The sequence below is a fragment of the Amborella trichopoda genome, chromosome 7 (genome assembly GCF_054954075.1).
Source record: "Amborella trichopoda isolate Santa Cruz 75 chromosome 7, AtrichopodaSantaCruz75HAP2 v2.0, whole genome shotgun sequence".
NCBI lineage: Eukaryota > Viridiplantae > Streptophyta > Magnoliopsida > Amborellales > Amborellaceae > Amborella > Amborella trichopoda.
This window is the reverse complement of record NC_142342.1, coordinates 39,064,884-39,086,509: the sequence shown is the minus strand read 5'-3', so window position 1 is coordinate 39,086,509 and position 21,626 is coordinate 39,064,884. Positions and strand designations below refer to the sequence as shown.

The window sequence follows — 21,626 nt, the reverse complement described above, 5'->3', positions numbered from 1 at the left end:
CTCTCCTAGACCATAGTAATGAGTATATCAACGGAGTTTTTCTCTCCTATCTTGCCTGCGGCCGTCGGCTTTTTCTCTCCGCCCTCCCCAGCCGCCTTACGCTACGCCTTTCACTGGCTATCGCCGGTTTCGCTCTTTTCTCAACTTTCCCGATATTTTACCTCTCTCTCTCCTCTCTCTTTCTCTCTCTTCCTTCTCCCCTTGTGTCTCCATGCATGGAAGACGCAGAAGAAGCCGTCGGCTTCTTTTCCTTAAATAAAACCCTAACCTTCGTTTCTTGAATCTTATCAGTCTGTCTCTTAAGCTTCTTTTCTCTTCAAACAAGGTAGCGATCAGAAAGCTTCTTTATCTCCTTTTTTTGCGCTAAGAGTGATCTTTTTTTTCTTTGTTGCCTTTAGGCGTATGAGAATTCTTATTTTTCACTGTTTGATTGGTTTATTTGATAGTTTTATTTGATTCTTTTGTTGAATTATTGTCCCTGATTCATATTTCAATTATTCTTACTGTTTATAGTGGCTTATATCTTTCTTTTTTGGGTAAATTAACTGTGTGTATAGGTTATTAGGACTGGAGAGCATGGTTTTTTCTGCGATTTCTGTGAAATTTTAAGTGATTTTTGGTGTTGGATCTTCTCTCTAGGGTAACTAACAGTCTCTTTTGGGCTATTTATTGGTTTATTTATTTAGGTTTTTGTGGATTTTGAAACTTTATATTAGATTGATATTCTTTATTTTTTTATACCCTGTTTACCGTGTTATTATTATCACTTATCCTTTTTGTAGATTTTTAATGGATGTTTGTGACCATTGGTGAAGAAATGGGTATGGTATTCTCTGCGGGTGGTTTCTGTTTATTTTTGTTCTGTTTTCCTTTAAAGAGGGACTATTTCCCACAGTTTCTAAAAATTTAGGTTTTATGTCGTGGGGCTTATTCTCGGTTCTTAGTTTTCACTAGTTGATACCATGCTGATTGTTTCATCATTATTAGAGAATTAGTCAAATTCAATAGACATGGCGCGTGCTTCCCATATAAAGGAGCGCAGAGCTCAGCTCTATCAATTTCGACCCGAATTTAAGTAACAAAGTTGCAGCTGTCTGTGTTCAACTCTTCGTTAATGTGGATGCCATATTTTAGTTCATTTCCCAACTTATGCTTTTTGGGTATTACTGTTTAGGGACTATGGGTTCTTGATAACTGGTGGGTTGCCTTTTCTAATGATATCCCCTACATAACTGAGAATTTTGTAGCATATTTTGAAGTGGTTTCGAGGGTGTTTTTTTCTAAGCAATCAGGATGTGTTGCTTTTGATCATGTTGGTATAACTTCTGTGGAGTATGGGAAGCATGATGCAAACAACTTTGTGAAATTACTTTCTACTGCAATAACATTTGATCATATTGATATGACTTCTTTGGAGTATGGGAAGCATGATGTAAAGCACTTTGTGAAATTACTTTTTACTGCAATAACATAATGGACCTTTTGCAAACCAGCATAGGGAGTGGAGAACAAATGGTTTTCCATGAGAACTACCTAAGGTTTCCATGGAAGTGTTAATCTTCGAAATGTGAAGGCCACCTGAGGTCATGGTTCCTATAGCTAAGATTCATCACCATCATTAATGAAGGGTAGAGTGGATGGACCGAGTGGTTTCTTTAGATCAGCAATAACGTAGAGTTGGGAGAGTTCTTTAGCAACATGCTTTCAGGGCATGTGGATTTGGTTTTTCATAATTCTTACCAGCTAGGCTTGGATTAAAGAACTTTGATTGGTTAAACATGCAAGAGTGACTTGACTTGGGGTCTGTGATGGAATTCGGGGCTTGTCAAGAGGGGACTCAGATTTGGATGTATTTTTTCTTTTTTGGCATTAGCATGGAGGAGTTTTGGTAGGAGGGACTTTGCTGAATTATAAGGTTGGAAAGAAGAGGCTCCTAGTTGTTTTTGGGGGAATGGTCTTGGGTGGGGCTGTTTCATAGTTTTGGATGGTTAGATGCATGGTTTCAGGAATCTTGAGAAGTCTTTTTTTCAAATTGGAGGAACCATTAATGAGCCACATTGGTTAAAAAAGAGGGGTGGTGTTTCTGTGACTACTTTTTGTGAAGCAAGGTTGAACTTATAGTCGATTTGAAGGATGGACAGACAATGAGGCTAGGGAATCTCATAATCTTCTGAGGGCAAGTTGAGGGTTTTAATAGTCTTATTTTGATGAAAGTGGTGGAAATGGGAGGGAGGGGGAGAGAGAGGGAGGGAGGGAGAGGGGGAGGGAGGGAGAGAGCGGGGTGGGAGGGGGTAGGGGGTTATTGAGGAGGATCTGTGTGTTTTAGGTTTGTAGGGCGTAAGGGTTGTTCTTGACTTGAGGTATGTGGCCATGAAAGAAGAAAGATGAGGTGTTAGTTTGTCTTAGTTGGTCCTTAAGGGAATACCCTGCTAGGATACATTGAAACCACACCACAATTTTTCTTCATGGATCCTCCAACTTTTTGTCCTGTTTGCTGCTTTTACTACATAATCCTTGGACCATGTGACCCCTCACCGATCCTAAAGTTTCTCATTTGACCTTAGCTGCTGGCCTTGCTAGAGAACTAGGGGCTTTGTCGTTCTTGTTGTTTTTCTTCTTCTATCTTCGCCAGTCCTCATTGTCTTGGTCATGGGTTATGACCAATATAGAATCACCCTCTTGTTCTATTTTTCAAACCCAATCCATCTCTGATCATCTCGGTCCTCTTGGACCTACCAAATGAGGGTGAACATCTTCACTATCCAACTTTGGTCCACCAGGTGAATATCTGCATGGCAATCCCTTGAAGAATCCATTCATACCTCATTGATCCTCAGTCCTCTTGGGACAGTAACAAATCTAACTGCTTTCATGATTCCATTGCATTAGATTACTTATGGTCTACAACATGGTTGTGGTCAGAGCTTTGGCTGGGGCCTCATGCACATGAATCCAATTTAGACAAATGAAACCCTCCTTCAGATAAGAAAATTATGTCCAGTTTGATTTATCACGGAACCAAGGCCCACCTTTTAGGATGACAACTAGTTTGGCCCTCGTTTTGGATTTGGAACAATAACCAACCCCTCTCCACCTTCCACAATCTTTACTTATGTCCCCTCTATAGTGCAACCAAATTTGGGTGACGGATCCTAAGTTTTCAGCGAAAAGAACATGAGAGCTGATATTTTTTGAGTTCTTATTTACCCACTTTGATATAGTTCATATCTGATGCCATTCTCCAAATTTACCTCCTGGGCTCTAACTTAACCTCCACCACATGCTTTCAGTATGTTCAACCATGTTGACAGCCTTATGCTCAGTTTGGGTCTCGTGAGATAGCTTTGTACCAGGAAGGATAAAGAGAAGGATAATTATTGACAAGGGCTCCTCTCCTATCTTTTCCCAACTCATGCACGGTATGCGTTCGCAAAGAACCAATGTCTATCTGCTTACATGCATATTCAAGCCTTGGTATTGGGAAGCAACATCGCTCATCTCTAATCGTGCCTGGGAAAATGAGGAAATAAACAACAAAGTAAAGAATTCTTGAGCTTTTGTAGTGATAAGATGGCTGGTTTTTATGAAGGATGTCAAGGGTTTGAACCTTGAAGGTTATCTACGAAACAAATCAAACTAGCTTTACCCTTTTCTAGGGTCAAGTGATTGGCTCTGTGGTTCATGAGGTGGCCACACAACCTGCAAGTTTGAATCCAGTTAACCTGCAAAGGAAAAAGAAAGTAATTAAGTAAAACATGAGGCCTAGTTAGGGCTTTTTAGACATGATAAATCAGATCTTCTGGATCCTTTGATGATATTCCTCATGTTAGAATATTTTCCTAGTTGACTTTAAGCTGGACACAACATAGTAATGGCCATGCCATAGTTGAATATTGTTGATTTTTAATTTTGAAATGTATTTGCAATATCTTATAATTATCTAGGCCTAAAAATCTGATGTTCCCATAGCTATAATTCCAAGTAGTGCTGTGTCCATGCTATTTTTCACTCTCGTATTTGTGTCTATGGCATGCTTTGACACCTATGACTCTTTCTAGACCCTGTTCTCTGGTTAACATATAGTTTTGGTGCATTACATTGTTGATTTGCCTGTGGACTTCCTCACTTGGTTATAGGATTCTTAAATCATGATAATTTCTGCTTTTCTGAAACAGATGCTTGCAATGTAAGCATATTGTCTAATTGGCCATGCCCATACCGGCCACGTGCAAATTGCTTTCTGCATCTATTTCTAGCACCTTCTACCTTTAGATATCATTTGCAGCAATCCCATGTTTTTAATAAAAAATAAATATACACTGTGACAGCATTTACTTTTCCGTTGCTCATGGCCCTTGTCACGTTTGCATTGCTTACTTAAGTCACTTCGAATGGAAATGTTTGGAAGGAGTGCAGCATGGAAAGAATCTGTCACCTGCTCTATTTCTCGGGCCGCATTTATATATGAAAATGTGCAGTTTCTGCAAGAGCAATTAGCATTTCCACTTTGTGATCCATTTTCTCTGTCGTGTTAAATGGCAGGAATAGTCAATCACATGGTTTTCCCCGGTGGCTAGCAATCCTACAAGCAAATCAACTGAGTATGGGTGGGTGCTGCTGCCATCCTAGAAGCGATGAAGTCACTACTGGGGTTCCAAGATATTATTATGTGAGTTGCCTATACTTTTCTTGCACCTGATAGATAACTTAATATGAGTACTGAATCATTATTTTTTTGGTACCCTATAAATGGGTTTTGTACTCTTGACCAAAGTTCCTTTGATATCTGCTGGCTGACCCATGATTTGACCATGTCCAATGTTACGACTGACCAGTCAACATGGTCATGTATGATCCTTGAGGCAATTAATTTGCTGAGCCAGGAGGATGATTCTGAGGAACTTGTGCAACTTCTCATCATTACTTGACTATTTTGCTAAATGTCATATACTTGCATCCAGTCTTACAACCAAGCAGTCAACATGGTTACATATGATCTTCAGATAATTGATTAGCTGAGCCAGGATGAAGATTCTGAGGAACTTTTGCTACTTCTCATTCATTATTTAAATATGTTGTTTAAGGCCATTAATGCAGTTATTGATAATTTAATGAAACTTATCAATAATTTATGTAAAAATTTGCAAATTGGGCAAGCTTCATTGTTTTTGCTTTTGGAATATGAAGTGAAACTTACTGCCAAAAGATTCTGAAAAAGTTGATGTGATTTTGGAGTAAATAATGTATGGTCTTCTAAGAAAAATTTCCAAATAAGCTGCTGTCCTTCAGGAAATGCCTTTATATTTCCTACTTTCAAGTACCTTTGACTCTGTACTTGGGTCAAGATGTCCTTTTTTGTTAAAAGGTTAAAGGTATTAATTGCATAAAACAACAAGTGCACATACTAAAAGAGGCATCTAGGGTGGTGAATGATCCCAGAAACCCAATGTCTCGATAGTTTTATTTACATTTGCTAGCCATCCTCTATTGTATTTACTTCCTTCATTGCATAATGTTATCTGTTATATTGGAATTACAGAACTACTTAATTTCCAAGATGGAATCTAGATAACCCTTTAACCCATTTGGTTATGTATTTCAGATTTCCCTTAGTGATATCTGGGCTGCGAACTCTGTCATAATGCGCACTTCTTTCCAGGTCATGTTGGTTTTGACCATTCAATATTCAATATGCTATGGTCTTACATAAACTAGAATGACTTCATTCATGTCTCTAATAGACTTGCGGTTGCTGGCTGGACCATGGAAGAAGTTTATCGTAATGATGTCCTCGGTTGGCGGCATCTTCTCTGTGAAAGCTTGTAGTTTTGATCTCTGTCTTTGTAGTATTAAGGTCTATGATGCTTTAAGATATTCAATACCACGAGCGTATGCCAATGAAACAATGTACCATTTGATTATATCAAGTCATGGTTCCTATAGATAAAAGAAAAAAGTCTGTGAGGCACTTTCAAAAAATTAAAGAAATTCCAACTTTTAAGAGGAAGAAAGTTGTTTTTGTTTTTGTTGTTGTTATTGTTGTTTGTTCGGGGGGGGGTGGGGGTTGTGGTTCCACCTATGAATGCCGAAAGCTAGATAGGCACAAGGATTAGCTCATGTCCCATGGTAAACTCTCAATGCTCTTTCTTTTCCCAAGTATGTGGAGAATAAATTTTGATAATTATCATTATTGGGATGTTATCTGTGGGGAGTTTCATCAGTATGTTATTGTGTGTGCGTGTGAGTGAGTGAGTGAGATTTTTCAAATAATCAATTGGACTTTGATATATTAAATTAATATAAATATTTGTTAAAATTGGTTGACATAAATTCATATCATCTACAATTAAAGACATAAATATGTTAAAAATATTTTAAATGATAAAGTTGACAATACATTTCGGAGAAATTAGGTGTGGCACTAATAGGTGATAAGAGGAGAGAGCGAGTAGACTTAGGTGGGCTGGCTATGTGTGGCGCTGACCATGTACAATACCTGTTAGGAGGTGCGAGTTAGTTCAAGTAGAAGGTCTGAAAAGGGCAAGGGTTAGGCCCAAAAGAATGTGATTGGAAGTGGTCCAAAAAGATATGGAGACTTATAGCCTTACTGAGGGTATGACCTTTAATAGAGCTGAATGGCGGCTCAGGATTCGTATAGCTGATCTCAATTAATTGGGAAAAGGCTATGATGATGATGATGATGAAAATAGTTTCTTATGTTAACAAAACTTCAGCAATCACTATCCATAATAATAGTTTTTACTTGTATATCCATTATTAATTCCGTGCAAATTGCTCCCCATTTGCATTATTGAGATTTTAGAGCAATTTTAGTTAACATTTTTTTTGGAATTCAAGAAAACTATATTCTTGGGGGGAATGTACTTGTGGGGCGCATACTTTCTGGGCTGACACTATTTTATTGTGTTGGCACTAACATAATGTTAAACTTGTGTAAGCCATATGATTTACTCTCACTGGCAATGTTGCATTGGCCAAGGACAAGTGATGTAGAATGCCCCCATCCTCTGGTGTACCTTTTTTCTGCTTGGGAGTATTTAGCGTCCATCATATAAGAGTATGTTAAGCTCAGTGTCCCAATGGGAAGTGAGTTAACAAATTCCGAAGTTGTTTGTGTAGCTATATATTTTCTTTTAGTACATAGTAGACACATCCAGATATGATGCCTACGTAATTAATTCTGAGCCATGTGCATGCTTAATCAGAGCTATCAAATTATATGCTTATTGGAATTGTATATTCTGCTCTTTGACCGGTTAATGAGAGTTGAAATTTTGACCTTTGAAAACTGCCCATGGTACTTATTCTCTGTTGTGGAAAGTGAATCGTTTTTAATTAATTTCCTTCTTTAATACTCATTCCTCATTGATATATTGAATCTGCTCATTTCTTTTTGCAGTATCCATCTTCAGAAGGCCATGATACATTGCCATCTCCCCGAAGTACTGCTTCTGCAGTTCGTCCAGGGCTTTTGGTTGATACGAATTTGGATTCCTCAATACCCGACACTTTCCAAGCACCTCCACCACCATTGCCATATGATGAGGGTACAGGTCTTATGCAAACTTCACGTGGTAGTGGCAAGATTGGACCAGTACGTGATACATCAGAGGCCGAATCTCTTGGAGAACCAGCTAGGGGTGGTGGACGTGACACTTTAGTTTCAGGTGGTGATCAGAAGGAGTCCAACAAGATTGAAACTGAATATGATCCGAGTTCTCCAAAAGCATGCAATGTAGAAAAATCTAAGTTGATCGAGCCTATTGTTCCAACTACAGACGAGGAAGATGTCTGTCCCACTTGTCTTGAAGGTCGAGTCCAGTGTTCTCTTTCAACAAAATGTTTTGGAATATGATTTCTCCTCATTAATTATTTGGATTGTGGGCTTAAACACACCCCCCCAACCCAAAACAAACAAAAAGAAAAAAAGAAAAAAAGGAAGAGATTGATAAAAAGATAATATGCTGATTTTACATGTTTATGCATGTGGTAGGTTGTTATACTCACACACATATCATAAGTATACCATCTTTTATAAGGTGGTCTTCTTATATAATTTTCTAAATTCTTAGAGATCATGAAGTGCTATCCTGTTATTGTTGTTGAACGCACCATGAGTTCTGGTTTTGAAATGTTTTAATTTTTCAACTAAGATACACCAATAATTCTATTTTCGGAAGGATTAGGGTTTTTGGTCAAACTTTTTCTAGTTCCTTGGATAGTTTTCTAAGTATTAGGCACTTAAGGGGAGGACCTTAAACCTTCCCTTAACCCATGTAAAGGAGGTGAGTTGTGTTAGGTAGGCAGTCAATGTAAAACTGTGTAAAAACTTTCCATGTAATGATAATTTATAGCTATATATGTTTTTCTTTATCTAGATAAACCACGTAGGTGAACTCATTATTCACTTCCCCATGTGAATAAATAGCATTTTCAGTATCTCTGATATCCTATTAACACATCAATGTTTGTTATTCGCCTTGCATTTCAGACTGATTGGGTGATTTTATGGTATATTAGAAGCAAGTGTTAGTGACATATTTTGCTTTGTTGTTCTGCAGAATACGACAAAGAAAATCCAAGAATTATTACCAAATGTGAACATCATTTTCATCTTGCTTGCATTCTTGAATGGATGGAAAGGAGCGAGACTTGCCCTGTCTGTGATAAGGTCTGTATTTGAATTGCTATCTCCATTTTTAGGTTATAGGTGGTGCCATTGATAGAAACCTTCCTGGACCTAACACTGATTTTGAGGTAGCTCTTGTTCTATATGTGATGTAATCTTTTTTGAACAGTTTTCTTATTTTGATCATGTAATCTTTTTTGAATAGTTCTTTTATTTTGATCTTATAATGATGATAGTGTTATCTCAATCATTTACCTTTGACTTGTTGATACCAGTTTTCAACATAATCTTTATGAGATACACATTTCAGTTATGTTTGAACTCTGAGTGAAATGGCTATCTAGTAACAATTGAATCTCTCATGGCTCTCACTACCGTTCTATGGCTTCCACATCTGACTTTGCTGGAAAATATTTCTCCACCCAAGTTGAAGAAAACAACATGAGAGATCCTGATTGAAGAACCATCAACCAATGGGCATAAAAAAGTGTCCTTCCCCCTTTTTTGGTCCTTTTTGCCTATATCTCTTATGAAGTTTGGTTTCGAGAATTTTAATGTTATCTTGTAGGGATCTTTTGCTGCGTGTTAAAAGTGTGCCACACGAGAAGAATTGGCATTCATCAACCCCTTTCTTACCACATTCATGCTTAGTTTGTTCTCTCAATACATTCGCAAGACAGCCGATAGTATACCCACAAGGGGGTCTAAATTCACAATTTGGATGGATTCACATTTTCTTCGCAGGATACCTTCTATATAAGCAAGGACCCCTCTGTAATTCTCATTTGAGGGTCAAGGCAAAAAGAGTAGGATCAATCTTTGGTCAAGGTTATCCATGGTGTGGCAACAACAATAGAGAAAGCTTCTTTTGCCTTAAGATTGTCCTTGACAAGGCTTTTGACAAGGTTAACTAGGTTGACCTTGAAAGAAATAAAGAGAGATGCTTTTGGGGAACCATTAGCTTGGTTAATGTGCATCACAAACCCAAGATACTCAATAATTTGAATTGGGACCCACATTGGTTACATTAAAGGACAAAATGGTCTTAGACAACGAGAGCCACTTTCTCCTTATCCCTTTTTTCTAGCTGTGGAATGCTTGAGCAAGATCATATAAAAGGACCCTAGAAAAGGAAATTCATTCCACTTAATATCCCGATAGTCACCTCTACCTCTTTTTTGTGCATAGAAGCTCTAAAACCTGACAGGTTGATTTTTGACAAATGAAGTATGTGAAAATAGTACCGTCAATGGCACAAAAAATAAAGCAGGAAATAAATAATGCAAAAAGAACACCAGATTTTATGTGGTTCGTCAAATGTGTGACTATATCCGTGGGCAAAGACGATATACTGTTTTAGAGGCTCCTCCTTGCCATCTTTCCCAACACTATGGAAAACTTCAATTTTATCTTTTCTTAGTCTTCAAGTCTATTTTAAACGATATGGAACTGGCCCAAAAGATAACTTCTTACATAATTAGAATTATCCAATTAAACATCAAACCCATAAATATGGAAACTCATCTATATTAATACCAATCCCAATAATATAGGATTTCTTTAATGAGGTGATTTTGGATATCACCAATCTAACAATCTTTACTTTGGCATAAAAAATCACTTGCTCGCCATTCCAACATTCATTGGAAAACTTATTGAAATCTTCCCTTTTTGTCAAATAAATTCCTTCACAATTCTTGCTGAAACTTGCCATTAAAATTCTCTGGCTCAAACTTTGCATTCGAAACACTAACACCCCAAACCAGGCTCTTATGGCACTACTTGTTGTGTGCGGAAGCTTTAAAATCTGACGGGTTGATTTTTAGCAAATAAAGTACGGGAAAAATACAACCTACAACAAGCAAGCAACGATCACAAAAAAATAAAGTAGGAAATAAATAATGCAAAAAGAACACTATATTTTACATGGTTCGTCACAGGTGTGACTACATCCATAGGCGAAGACGATTGATGATTTTTAACTAATCAATGAGAGAAAAATTACAAGAACCTCATACTTGAGAAAACCAGAGATAAAACCTAATCTCCCACAATGCTTCTCTCTACAAATTTTTCTCTTTAGAAAATGCAAGTTTCTCTTATCTTTTCTACACTTTCTATCTCTACAATATAACCATTATAAAAAGAAAGAGTAAACCCATAACCAAAAGCAAGTATATAGGGCTTTCTACAATTTTACCCAACTTTTTAGGAAATCTAACTTTACCCTAATTTGCTCAACAAGTCTATCATAATCATAATTGAAATTATCCAAAACAAACTACTGAAAAACAGTTAGTTATTAGAAATCCTAATTAAATAGGAAACCACCTAAAAATATGAGACCCCAAAAAAAGAAAACTAATCCCTTGAGACACCAAGAAAAATGTTGTAGATATGCTGACAAAGCCGGTTCGAATTATAGAACTTCAAGTTGTGGTTGGACTTCATTAATGTGTTGTCAAGGTGAGCGCCCATAGGTCATATGTGGAGAAGATGGTTGATGGGAATCTCGTTTGGAATTCAAGCCAAGGTGGAGATTTGTTATTTTGACTTGAATCTCAAAGTTGCGGGGTTACTTTTTTTTTTTTTTGGGTATCATATTTTTAGGTGGTTTCCTATTTAATTAGGATTCTTAATAACTAACTATTTTTTAGTAGTTTGTTTTGGGTAATTTCAATTATGATTAGGATAAACTTGTGGACAAAATTAAGATAAAGTTAGATTTCCTAAAAAGTAGGAAAAATTTGTAGAAAGCCTCACGTTACTTGCTTTTGGGTTACGGGTTACTTTTTTTCATGGTTTTTGTTGTAGAGAGGGAGTATGGAAAAGAGGAGAGAAACTTTGGTTTTCTAGAGAGAGAAAATTATAGAGAGAGGCATTGTGGGAGATTGGGTTCTTTTCTCTGGTTCTCTTATGTACGAGTCTTTTGTAATTTTCACTTATTGGCTAGTGAAAACCCATCAGTTTTCATTCATGGATATTGTCATACGTGTAACGAACCATGTAAAATATAGTGTTCTTTCTGCATTATTTATTTTCTACTTTATTTTCCTTGTTTGTTGCTTGCTTCTTGCCGATTCTATTTTTCTTGTACTTTATTTGCCAAAAATCGACCCATGGGGTTTTAAAGCTTCCATGCATAATAAGTGGTGTCAGAGCCTGATTTGGGGTGTCGGTATAGCGGTAAAGGTTTCAAATGCAAAGTTCAAGGTGGGGAAATTTGATGGTGTATATAATTTAGCAAGAATTGCGAATGAATTTATTTTGCAAAAATGGAAGATTTCATAATGTCATTTAATGAATTTTAGAATGACGAGTGAGTGATTTTTGATATCAAGTTGGAGATTGTTGGATTTGGTGATATCTAAAATCATCTTCTTAAGGAAATCCTATGATTATTGGATTGGTATTAATATTGATGAATTTTCATATTTATTGGGTTTCCTATTTAATTGGATAATTCTAATTATGTAAGAAGTTATCTTTTGGGCAAGCTCCATATGGTTTAGGATAAACTTGAGGACCAAGAAAATATAAAGTTGAAGTTTCCCATAAAGTTGGGAAAATATGGGAGGAGCCTCTCATGTAGCACTTTACAGGCTTTTGCTTTTCTTTATAAGTGGGTTATTAAAAAGAGAAAATGTGTGCTCTATTTGGGTCTCCTTACGGGAAAATTGGACGAACCACGTAAATTCCGGTGTTCTTTTTGCGTTACTTCTTTCTTGTTTTATTTTTTGTGCTTGTTATTTGCTTATTACTGGTTCTATTTTTCTCTCTTTATTTGCCGAAAATCAACTCATCGGGTTTTGGAGCTTCCGTGCACAACACCTCTTCACACGTACTCTAAGAAGATGACCTTTTGATCTTTAGAAATGTCCACTCACCCACAAACCCACCAATCCCTTAAAGCATCTCTATGACACTTCCAAAGTCAATAAGGACTCTAGAACAACCACTACAAAACCAACATTTTCTGCTTCAATTCCACCAACTCTGTCAAAACTGATGTGAGTGTTTCTTTTTTCCTGTGCACCTCCTAGCGACTACCTTCGACTTAATTTGGTTTCTGTGCACCTCCTAACAACTACCTTCCACTTAATTTGGTTTATAACTGTCCAAAGGGAAGCTCACAAATCACCTTTTCCGACCTTTACTTGATGAATTCATGTTTAGACGCGAGGGTTGAAAATTGAAACCCTTTCATAGCTAGTAATATTAACCCTCATAAATATTTACCTCACCTCAATCATTCTCCATTGTTGTTCGATGTACTACCTTTCCTCCATACCAACCAACACCCTTGAGAAGCCCCAAATGTTCCTTCTTGTGGGGCAACCAACCTAACCAAAAACACCCAAACGTTATTAAACGGAACTCAAGTTGTAAACCTAAGAGTGAAGATGGGCTTGGTATCCAAAGAATTTAAGGACATTAACTTGGCCCCACTAACGAAGCTAAGATGGCAGTTGGCAAGTAGGGATGACTCTTTGCAGTCATCATTGATTAGGAAAAAGTATCTTTGGATGCCATTATATGTGGGACACTAAGACCACAAGGAGGGATCATGGGCTTAGAAAGGCATCCATAGCTCCTTATCTATCATAGATGAGCATTCGCCTGGAGTTTAAGAAATCAGTTGTATTTCCTCTCAAGATGGATACTTCCCACTCAAAAGTGTCCATGGAGTGATTTGACAACATGGAAGTAAAATCAATGTCTTGAAGGCTATACGGAAAACCCTAGTCCTCTTAGGGCATCATGGTTCTCTTGCTTAGCGTACCGAAATAGGTTTCTCACAAATGATAGAATCCAAAGATGGACTTTTCAAGTGGACAACTATGCTACCTGTGCAAATCTGAAAATGAGAGTCACAATCATCTATCTCCAATTGTAAATTTGCCCATAGTTATGGGGATTTCCTACTTTGTAGGCGCCTTTTAGGATCTTGATGTTGTCGGTCCTAGATTGGATCTCTTAGTTATCTTGATTTTTAAATCTTGGAATCTCGATCCCCATTGTTAGGGATCTTGATTCATGTTGTTAGGGATCTCGATCCCAACCTTGAAGACCAAGACAACAATCAAACTAATGATTTTTTTTGTTTATAGCCAGTTCGTAGCACAACCATACTTTTGATATAGTTGCATTGTTTGCTTTCTATAAATAATGATATCTCTACTTCAAAGAGTGTACGTAATCGTAGATTATCATACACTTTAATGTTGATTGTAAGTTCCCTAAAAAGTTGGGATCAAGATCCTAGAAGATTGGAATCAAGAGCGCCAAAAGGTTGGAATCCCTATCCCTAACATGTGGGGATCTCGATCCCTAACATATGCATTGTTTGGATGACGTTCCCAACCATAGGATCTAGTTGGCATTCCATGATGCCCCGCTCCCGATCCTGATCCCTGATCCCGGTACTGTTCCCACTCCCGATCCCAAGTACTATGATTTTATCCATAATACTCAAGCAAATAGTGTTGTGGAGATTCACTACTTGCTCGATAGCCATTTCTAGTACCTAGGACCTCATAGCTGATTGGTTCAAAAAGAAATTTCAAATAAGTTCCTTAATAAAAGATGTGTAGAATAGCTTTCCCTATTATCACAAACTTGGCAAGAAACAAACTGGATGGTGAAACAAAGGCAAAATCAATCCTTTCAAGTGGTGATGAGAGAAATAACTTGGAAAATTGAAATAGCATTTTAGAGACTCGCATATCACTCCCTGCGAAAGCCTTGTGGGAACTTTCCTCCTCACATTGAGAGCTCCGAGTGTGTAGCTTTTTACTGTTGGCAGTGTGGACACTTTTTAATACATTAAGAGCTATTTACTTTTTATTTCTTATATATGTACTTTGTAATTACTTCTCATATTAATATAACAAGTGGGATACTCGCTTAAACCCCTTGCTAACTTAGCCACCCAAAAAAAAAATCTCTTACACCTCACACTTGACATATATCATTTAGGAAATAAGATAAAAATGTTATGACTTGTGTAGCTCTATCCATAGTTACTGGGATCTTTTAAGGAGGGATTGCTTTCGCCCCAGAAGATCAATCCCGGTCTTTGAGACATGGGATCTCGATTCTGAGCGTTTCCTTGAGTTAGGGATCTTGATCCTTATTGAGGATCCTAAGTTAATGGGATCAGACCCTATGCTCAAAATCATGGTTCCATGAGTATCTGGGATTGTGATTGTACCAACTTGGAATCAAGCATCGTCTACTTTGGGAGTGAGTTTCACCACCACATTTTCAGGTTCATATACAATGGAGCGTGGATATCCAGTTCTTTTTTTTTTTTGTAGTAGTTAAATTGTTCTGTTAGTGAGAATGTATTATAGAAGAGTGAAGCCACAGGCCGGGGCTCTAGCCAAAAAATAGGCTTACCTGATAATGGTAGTAGCCCAATACAAAAAATGGGGTTACTTCCAAAAGGGTAACCTAGTAATTATAAACAAAAGTACAAAGATACAAAAAGAGAGACTCAAATAGTGAAGTGGCGCTGTTTTGGGCTCCATCCTTAGCTAGGGTGTTTGGCAGGGCATGGATTCCCGCCAGGAATGCTTCCGTAAGACGACCATATCCCTGCAAAGATGAGTAATTTCGTCAAAAACTGGGGTGAGGTACCAGGGGCAGGTTTGGATCTGGTGGCCCAGGTAATAATGTTTTGGGCGTCTCCTTCGATAATCAGCGGTTGACCCCAGGAGGAGTCGATGAGCTTTAGGCTAGTAAGGAGGGCCATGGATTCCGCTAGGTGGCAGTCAGCGTGGCCTATCTGGCTGGAGGCGGAGGCCAAAATAAGACCATCGTGGTCCCTAAAAGTTCTGCCTATTGCTGCCGGACCGGGGTTCTCGTGGGGGCACCCGTCGAAATTGAACTTGGTTTGGCCTGGAGGAGGTGGGATCCAATGATGAACCCAGGATGGGCTTAGAGAGCAGGTATAGAGTAGAGTTTGCCAATTGTTGAGGAATGTGGCAGCGGGAATTGGAAGAAGACAGAAGGAGATAGGAAAGATAGCTAAGTTGCAGTTTCACCTAATCTCATGGGATAGAGTCTGACTACCTAAACCTCAAGGAGGTCTAGGAATCAGAGACCTAAGAAAACACAACCAGACTCTATGAGGCAAATGGTGGTGGAGATTGGCCACCTAAACTAATTCCCTCTGGCCCAGGTTATTCGTAATAAATATAGGATTCCGGAACATAAGTGGGTGCTCGACCTGATTTCCCGGAGTAGGGGCTCTGGAGCTTGGAAATCCTTTGCCACCTCTCTCTCTGTTCAAACAATCTATTCGTCTCCATCCTAGAGAAGGTACAAAAGTGCGATTTTGGTCTGCCCTCTGGATAGGCCACACTCCTCTTAGGAACCTCTTCCCATCGCTTTTTCATCTAGCCTCTAACAAAGATTCCACCATAGCTGAAGAAATGGTCCTCTCAGGGGGCCGAAGAGTTTGGAACCCCACTTTCAGAAGGAATCTCACTGAAGAGGAAACGAGACTCTTCATCTGTCTTTCGGCAGCTTTGCACACCTTTTTCTTAGCTCCGGTTGGGAAGGACGCTCTGGTATGGACTCTCACTCCATCCGGTTCATTTTCAGTGGCCTCTTTTTATAAAAAACTCATCCAACCTCCTACCTTCGGTCTTAATCCTATCTCCATCCTGTCCAAGGTTTGGCACACCATGGCTCCACCAAAAGTTCAGGCGTCAATTGGATTGCCTCTTGTCAAAGGGCTCTCACAGTTGACCAGATTAAAAAAAGAGGCATTCCACTCCCCAATAGGTGTGTCATGTGTATGAGTGAGGAGGAATCGAACCCTCACCTCTTCATTCATCGTAGTCTTGCCTATGACCTGTGGAGCATGGTGCTTCAGCTGTTCCACGTTCAATGGGTCACCCCACCCTCGGTCAAGGCTCTCATCTCTTCATTCTACGCGTGCCACTGGCTGATAGCCGGTAGAATTTTGTGGAAGTCCGCCATTGCTGCAACCATCTGGGTAATTTGGTTAGAAAGGAACGAGAGGATCTTCCAAGGGCATAAGGTTACAACCCTAGTAACTTTTTGGGCCTCGAATCATAGGGCTTTTTTGGGGATCCCAGCAAATACGTTTCTCAGCCAATGGGAGAACATTCTTTACCTCCAGCCACATAAGACCCAAAGACCTCACAACTGGCAGCCTCCTCCAGAAGGTGCCATAAAACTCAACTTCGATGGTTGTTCATTGGGTAACCCGGGCCCGGTTGGAGCTGGAGGTGTCTTTTGTGGTCATAAATGCAATGTCCTTTTTACCAACTCAAAATACTTGGGGCAGGAAGACTCTTAGTTTGCAGAAGCCATGGCTCTTCTTATGGGTCTCAAAAATTTTGACCCCTCATGGGGCCCAAACTTGGTAGTGGAAGGAGACTCCAAAAATATCATTTCCTGGGCTGAAGGCACTACAACACCTCCTTGGTACCTATGATTTTTGATGAAATTGATTTCATACGCAGGGATATGAACGTCTTTTGGAGGCATACTTGGCGGACTTCGAACGAGTTCGCTGATCTGCTCGCTAAAGACGGAGCACGGGCCTGTGCTGAAGACCCCGCTTGGTCCATCTCCTTTTTTGCTCTGGACCACAGAGGGAGCCTAGGAGTGTAATTAGTCACATCTCTACTCCTCTTGTAATCAGGCACTCTTATAAGCCCCATTTTTTGTTATATACAAGTACATATTCTGTAATAAGGAAGGTCCCAAGGTCAATTTTTGTGTAAGGCTGCTGGACCAATTTTTTGATTGAGAGACCCATCTCGTGGGTACTCCCAGTCCCATCCTCCCCCCCGCATCTTTGTACTCTCTCTCCTTACAGCAACACAATGTTAACTTTATCAAAAAAAAAGATAGCTGAGTTGCAGTTCTAATCAAGGAAGAGGTTGCAATCAATAAGCTTAACTTCCTTAAGGCCCTGTCCACCTCTCGAAGGACTTCTATCCCTTGATTGTTGGTCCACCCTAAATTGAGCCTGATAGGGTTGCCTCTTGGGTGATGGAATAACATATATGCTTGGAATGTGAGGTCTCTCTTGTCTTATGTCCTTGAGCCTCTAGCAATCTTTGATGGACAGGAACTATTGAGAATTATATGTGACAATGTCTATCCCTTTGTTTTTTAAACCACAGGAAAGCTTACCTATCGCAGCATGCCTTTTTTGACAACAATCTATAGCAGCATTCTTAAATATATTCATCAATCTATAGTTTTGAGAGACTCATCCAATCCAACCCCATTGGTGGCAAAAATGAGGTTGTCTGCTACTTAAGCAGATTAATGTAGGTAGGTGTGCAATTTTTGTAATAGATCCACGAGTAATTTTTTAGAGTGAAACTAGCTTAAATAATTATATAATAGAATTTGCGTTTGAATTGGAATTATATATCTTTTGGAGCCTCAATCCTAAACTCAACGGACTACGATCCCCTCCAGTTTAGCATTTTCTCCTAGGTAGTTATGGAACAGGTTCCCTTAATGTCTGGGATCTTGATCCCTCTACCTCACAATGTATGGAGGTCCTTCCACAATTACTAATCATCGAGCTTCCCTCTCTCCCACATTCCTGCTTCTGGTCTCGGAACTCCCCTCGCTCCCATTCCTGATAATTATGGTTCTATCAAGCCAGGGCAAGGTAGGCGTGCCCTAAACCATTCTTCACTTTGGAGAGCATTTGAATAATTGTTTGTTTATAAGTGTCATTTCGATGTATTAGTTCAATATACACGTGTGGCAAACCATTCTTCACTTTGGAGAGCATTTGAATCATTGGTACTTTATTTATGAGCAGTGTTCGCAAAATCGAATTGGAATGGTTAACTGGACATGGGGCCAGAAGCGGGTTTAACCGGCCTAACCGGTAAACCAGTTGATTCAACTGTTCTAACTGGGCAAGTCCCTGGCGGCAAAAAATTGTTGAAAAAAATAAAAAAGATGCAAAAAAATATCTATTAAAATATGAAAGGCATATAAAGAATGATTAAAACAAAACACATTCAAATGAAGTTGAAAATTGATGAAAAAATGGATTTTAAAAGTAAGTATTAATGACCAAAACAATTTTTAATATTTATCATAATGTAAAAAATATTAAAAAATGTATTACAAACCAAATTCCTTATTTTTGGGATTTTATAGACATTTTTTTGAATTTTTATTTTTAAAATACCGGCTGATCACCAAAACCACCCGAAACCGGAACCGGCAAGGGGCCGGTTCCAATCTAACCGCGCGGTTACCGGTTAGATCTGGCAGTTTTTCATTCAATGTTTATAAGTGTCGTATCGTTGTATTAGTTCAATATATGCATGTGCAGCAAACATAGGTGCATATAAAGGTGCAAAACAATATTAGAACTTGAGCAGAAGTCGAAGACAAGCAAAAAATGCATAACTAAACAAGGATAGGTGTACATAGATGTCCAAAATGAAAAGTATCAGGACAAGGGGAGGTTTTACAGTCGCCAAGGAGACTACTCATGCTTTTGTTTCCATAAGAGTCAGCAATCATACAAGTCGGGCTTGGGCTTGATTGGTTGGTTTAAGGCATCGATGATTGCAACACGATGTTCCAATTTCTACTTGAAGTGCTGAGCTACCCAAAAGAAAAGAGAGCAAACTTATTTTTCTTGTGAGTCATACGGTTGAGAGAAACAGGTTCCCTATGGTACCAATCAAACATTTCTTTCCTAGAACAAGCCAGCCTCTGAGGAAAAGCCGACTCTCTCTTCACTATATTAAGGGTGTCAATCTCCATCATCAGTGAGTTAGAGATCTTGTGGAAAGAAAACATTGAGGCCAACAATCTCCATTAATTAAAAAGAAAGAAAAAGGAAAAGGAAGTACCAAGGCTATGCACTAGGTGCGGGGCTTCTGCCCTTGTGGAATCACATATACAAGTGTCTCAGTGATATTTTTAGCCTTTTTCTCTCTGAGAATATAAGGTATTGTGTACCTTACAGATATTGTTTATGGTACATAGAACACAGGAGGCATCCAGCAACTGGCCCCAATATGAATGATAAGGATGAACTGTACTTCCAAGTTGAATATCCAGAATTAGGAACATTATCATTGCCACCAAACCATCTTGAGATGTGTATGTGCCCCTGATACATAATTATAACACATATAAGGACGACTATGGTGTACTTTCCTGGTAAGTAAACCTGCCTTTAGGTTGCAGTAATGAAAATTATTGCGTTTTGATTGTGATTTCATGAAATCATTGGATTCTTATTCTTTGGAAATAGAACTATCCATATTTCATCCCAGCTTAATTTATATTTCTGGATTTTATGCGGTTTTTCTTTGCCTTCATTCATTTCTCTTTCTAGTGAAATAAACCTTTTCATTGTGGAAATGCGAAACTAAGAAGCTTTTCATGGATCTTAAATGTTTTCACTGTGCAGGAAATGATAATTGATGAGTCATTTGGTGTGTAGAGTTTTATTCCCGCAAGATTTTCATTAATGACAAGAACCCGTGAGTATATGTGAGAGCCAAAGCTTCACAAAGGAAAGGTTGAAGGGGTTCTTTGATCTGGTAAATTTCGGATGCCTTTCTGAATGCTCCATGTTTGCCTCTGTAATTAACTGTGCAGGCACGTGGTTGGTTACTTGTACATAAACATAGTTGTAATTGAAAGAAACCCCAAATATTGTTTTTTAGGGTTTTTGGTCCCTCAAATGGGAAAATTCATCAAAGTCAGTCCGTGTCCTCAGCATGAAGGTTCGGTTAATTTCATTTTTGGTTGTCTTATTTTTTGTTTTTTTCCTTCCCTTCTTTCTTATCTTCTGGTTATTTTTTGCTGCTGTAAATTGTGGTTGATTCTTTGGAGATGCTGTTGAGGTGTTGTAGGAATGTGATCAATAAAAGTTTGCTTTGTGATGGACTTGGTTTTTATCGATTCCCATAGGGATTTGAACTTGGAAATGGTGTCCTGTTTTTTGTCAAATTTAATTAATGTTAAAGAACATTAGGGAATTGTGAGAACGTGTTGCTTAGAGAGGGATGGTTGGAGGTGCTGCTCACTAAGAGGGGAGGGGGGGGGGGTAGCACTAGCTCGCTTTTGCATTGGCGAGAGAGAGAGAGAGGGAGAGAGAGAGAGAGAGAGAGGAGAGGTCTATGTCATGGTGAGAGAGATGGAGTTGTCAACCTCAGGGTATATATATGGATATATACACACACTAGTCTCCGTCATGGTGGAGAGATGGAGCTGTCCACTTCAGGGTATATATATGTGTATTTACACACACTAGCAGGGACACATCCATTGCAGAGAGCAGAAGAGAGGCAGTAAGAGCTGTGTGAGATATATGGCTTGTTGCTGTTATCTATGATTCATCAACTGATGGCCATATATATACACACATTATTGTCTTGGAGGAAAACATATGGAAATGAAAGTATTACTTTGTTCATATATGGTTAGTAACATAAAATCGATAGTAATATTGAGGGAAAAAATAGTAATATTTTTCATAAAAAAAAGAGTAATATTGGTGAGCCATGTGCTTATTATATGGGACGGCTTAGACAATGAACCCGATATGTGTTTGTGCTGAAGCTTTGTTTAGTGTATTCTTGTTTATTGAGTGTTCATTTGTGAATAATAAGCTTTGTTTATCAATGTGTATGTATCTTGAAGAATAAATGTTTTAGGCAGATGGTGTTATTCGATATTTATGTATTATCTTCATGACCAAAGAACCCAAGAATGTGTGGAGGGGCAAATAGCTCAAGATTATACATTACTATTTTGAGTAGCGATGCAACCATTATATTATGGAGAAGGTATACACAGAGATCATTTATTAAAGTATACAAAGAAATTTATTTTTAGTATAGGGAGGACAATTATTCTTGTCCACTTGATTTCAAATCGGGTGGCTGTGTGTTATTGAACTCGAAATTCAGAATAAATTTCTCAAATACAT

The 21,626-nt window shown here is 38.5% G+C and overlaps 1 protein-coding gene across 2 annotated transcripts; it reads left to right on the top strand.

The window, feature by feature from the left end:
• Positions 1-223: 223 nt before the first annotated feature.
• Positions 224-20,577, top strand: LOC18422967 (putative E3 ubiquitin-protein ligase RHB1A). Of its 2 annotated transcripts, XM_011626442.3 has the most exons (6): positions 224-325; positions 4,543-4,669; positions 5,603-5,659; positions 7,421-7,832; positions 8,583-8,692; positions 20,100-20,577. In XM_011626442.3, exons 2-6 carry the CDS (start codon positions 4,604-4,606, stop codon positions 20,130-20,132), a joined length of 678 nt encoding a protein of 225 aa, XP_011624744.1. In that variant the 5' UTR covers positions 224-325; positions 4,543-4,603; the 3' UTR covers positions 20,133-20,577. The 2 variants fall into 2 exon arrangements, with proteins under 2 accessions (XP_011624744.1, XP_011624750.1); XM_011626448.3 differs by lacking the exon at positions 5,603-5,659.
• The last annotated feature ends 1,049 nt before the right edge of the window (positions 20,578-21,626 follow it).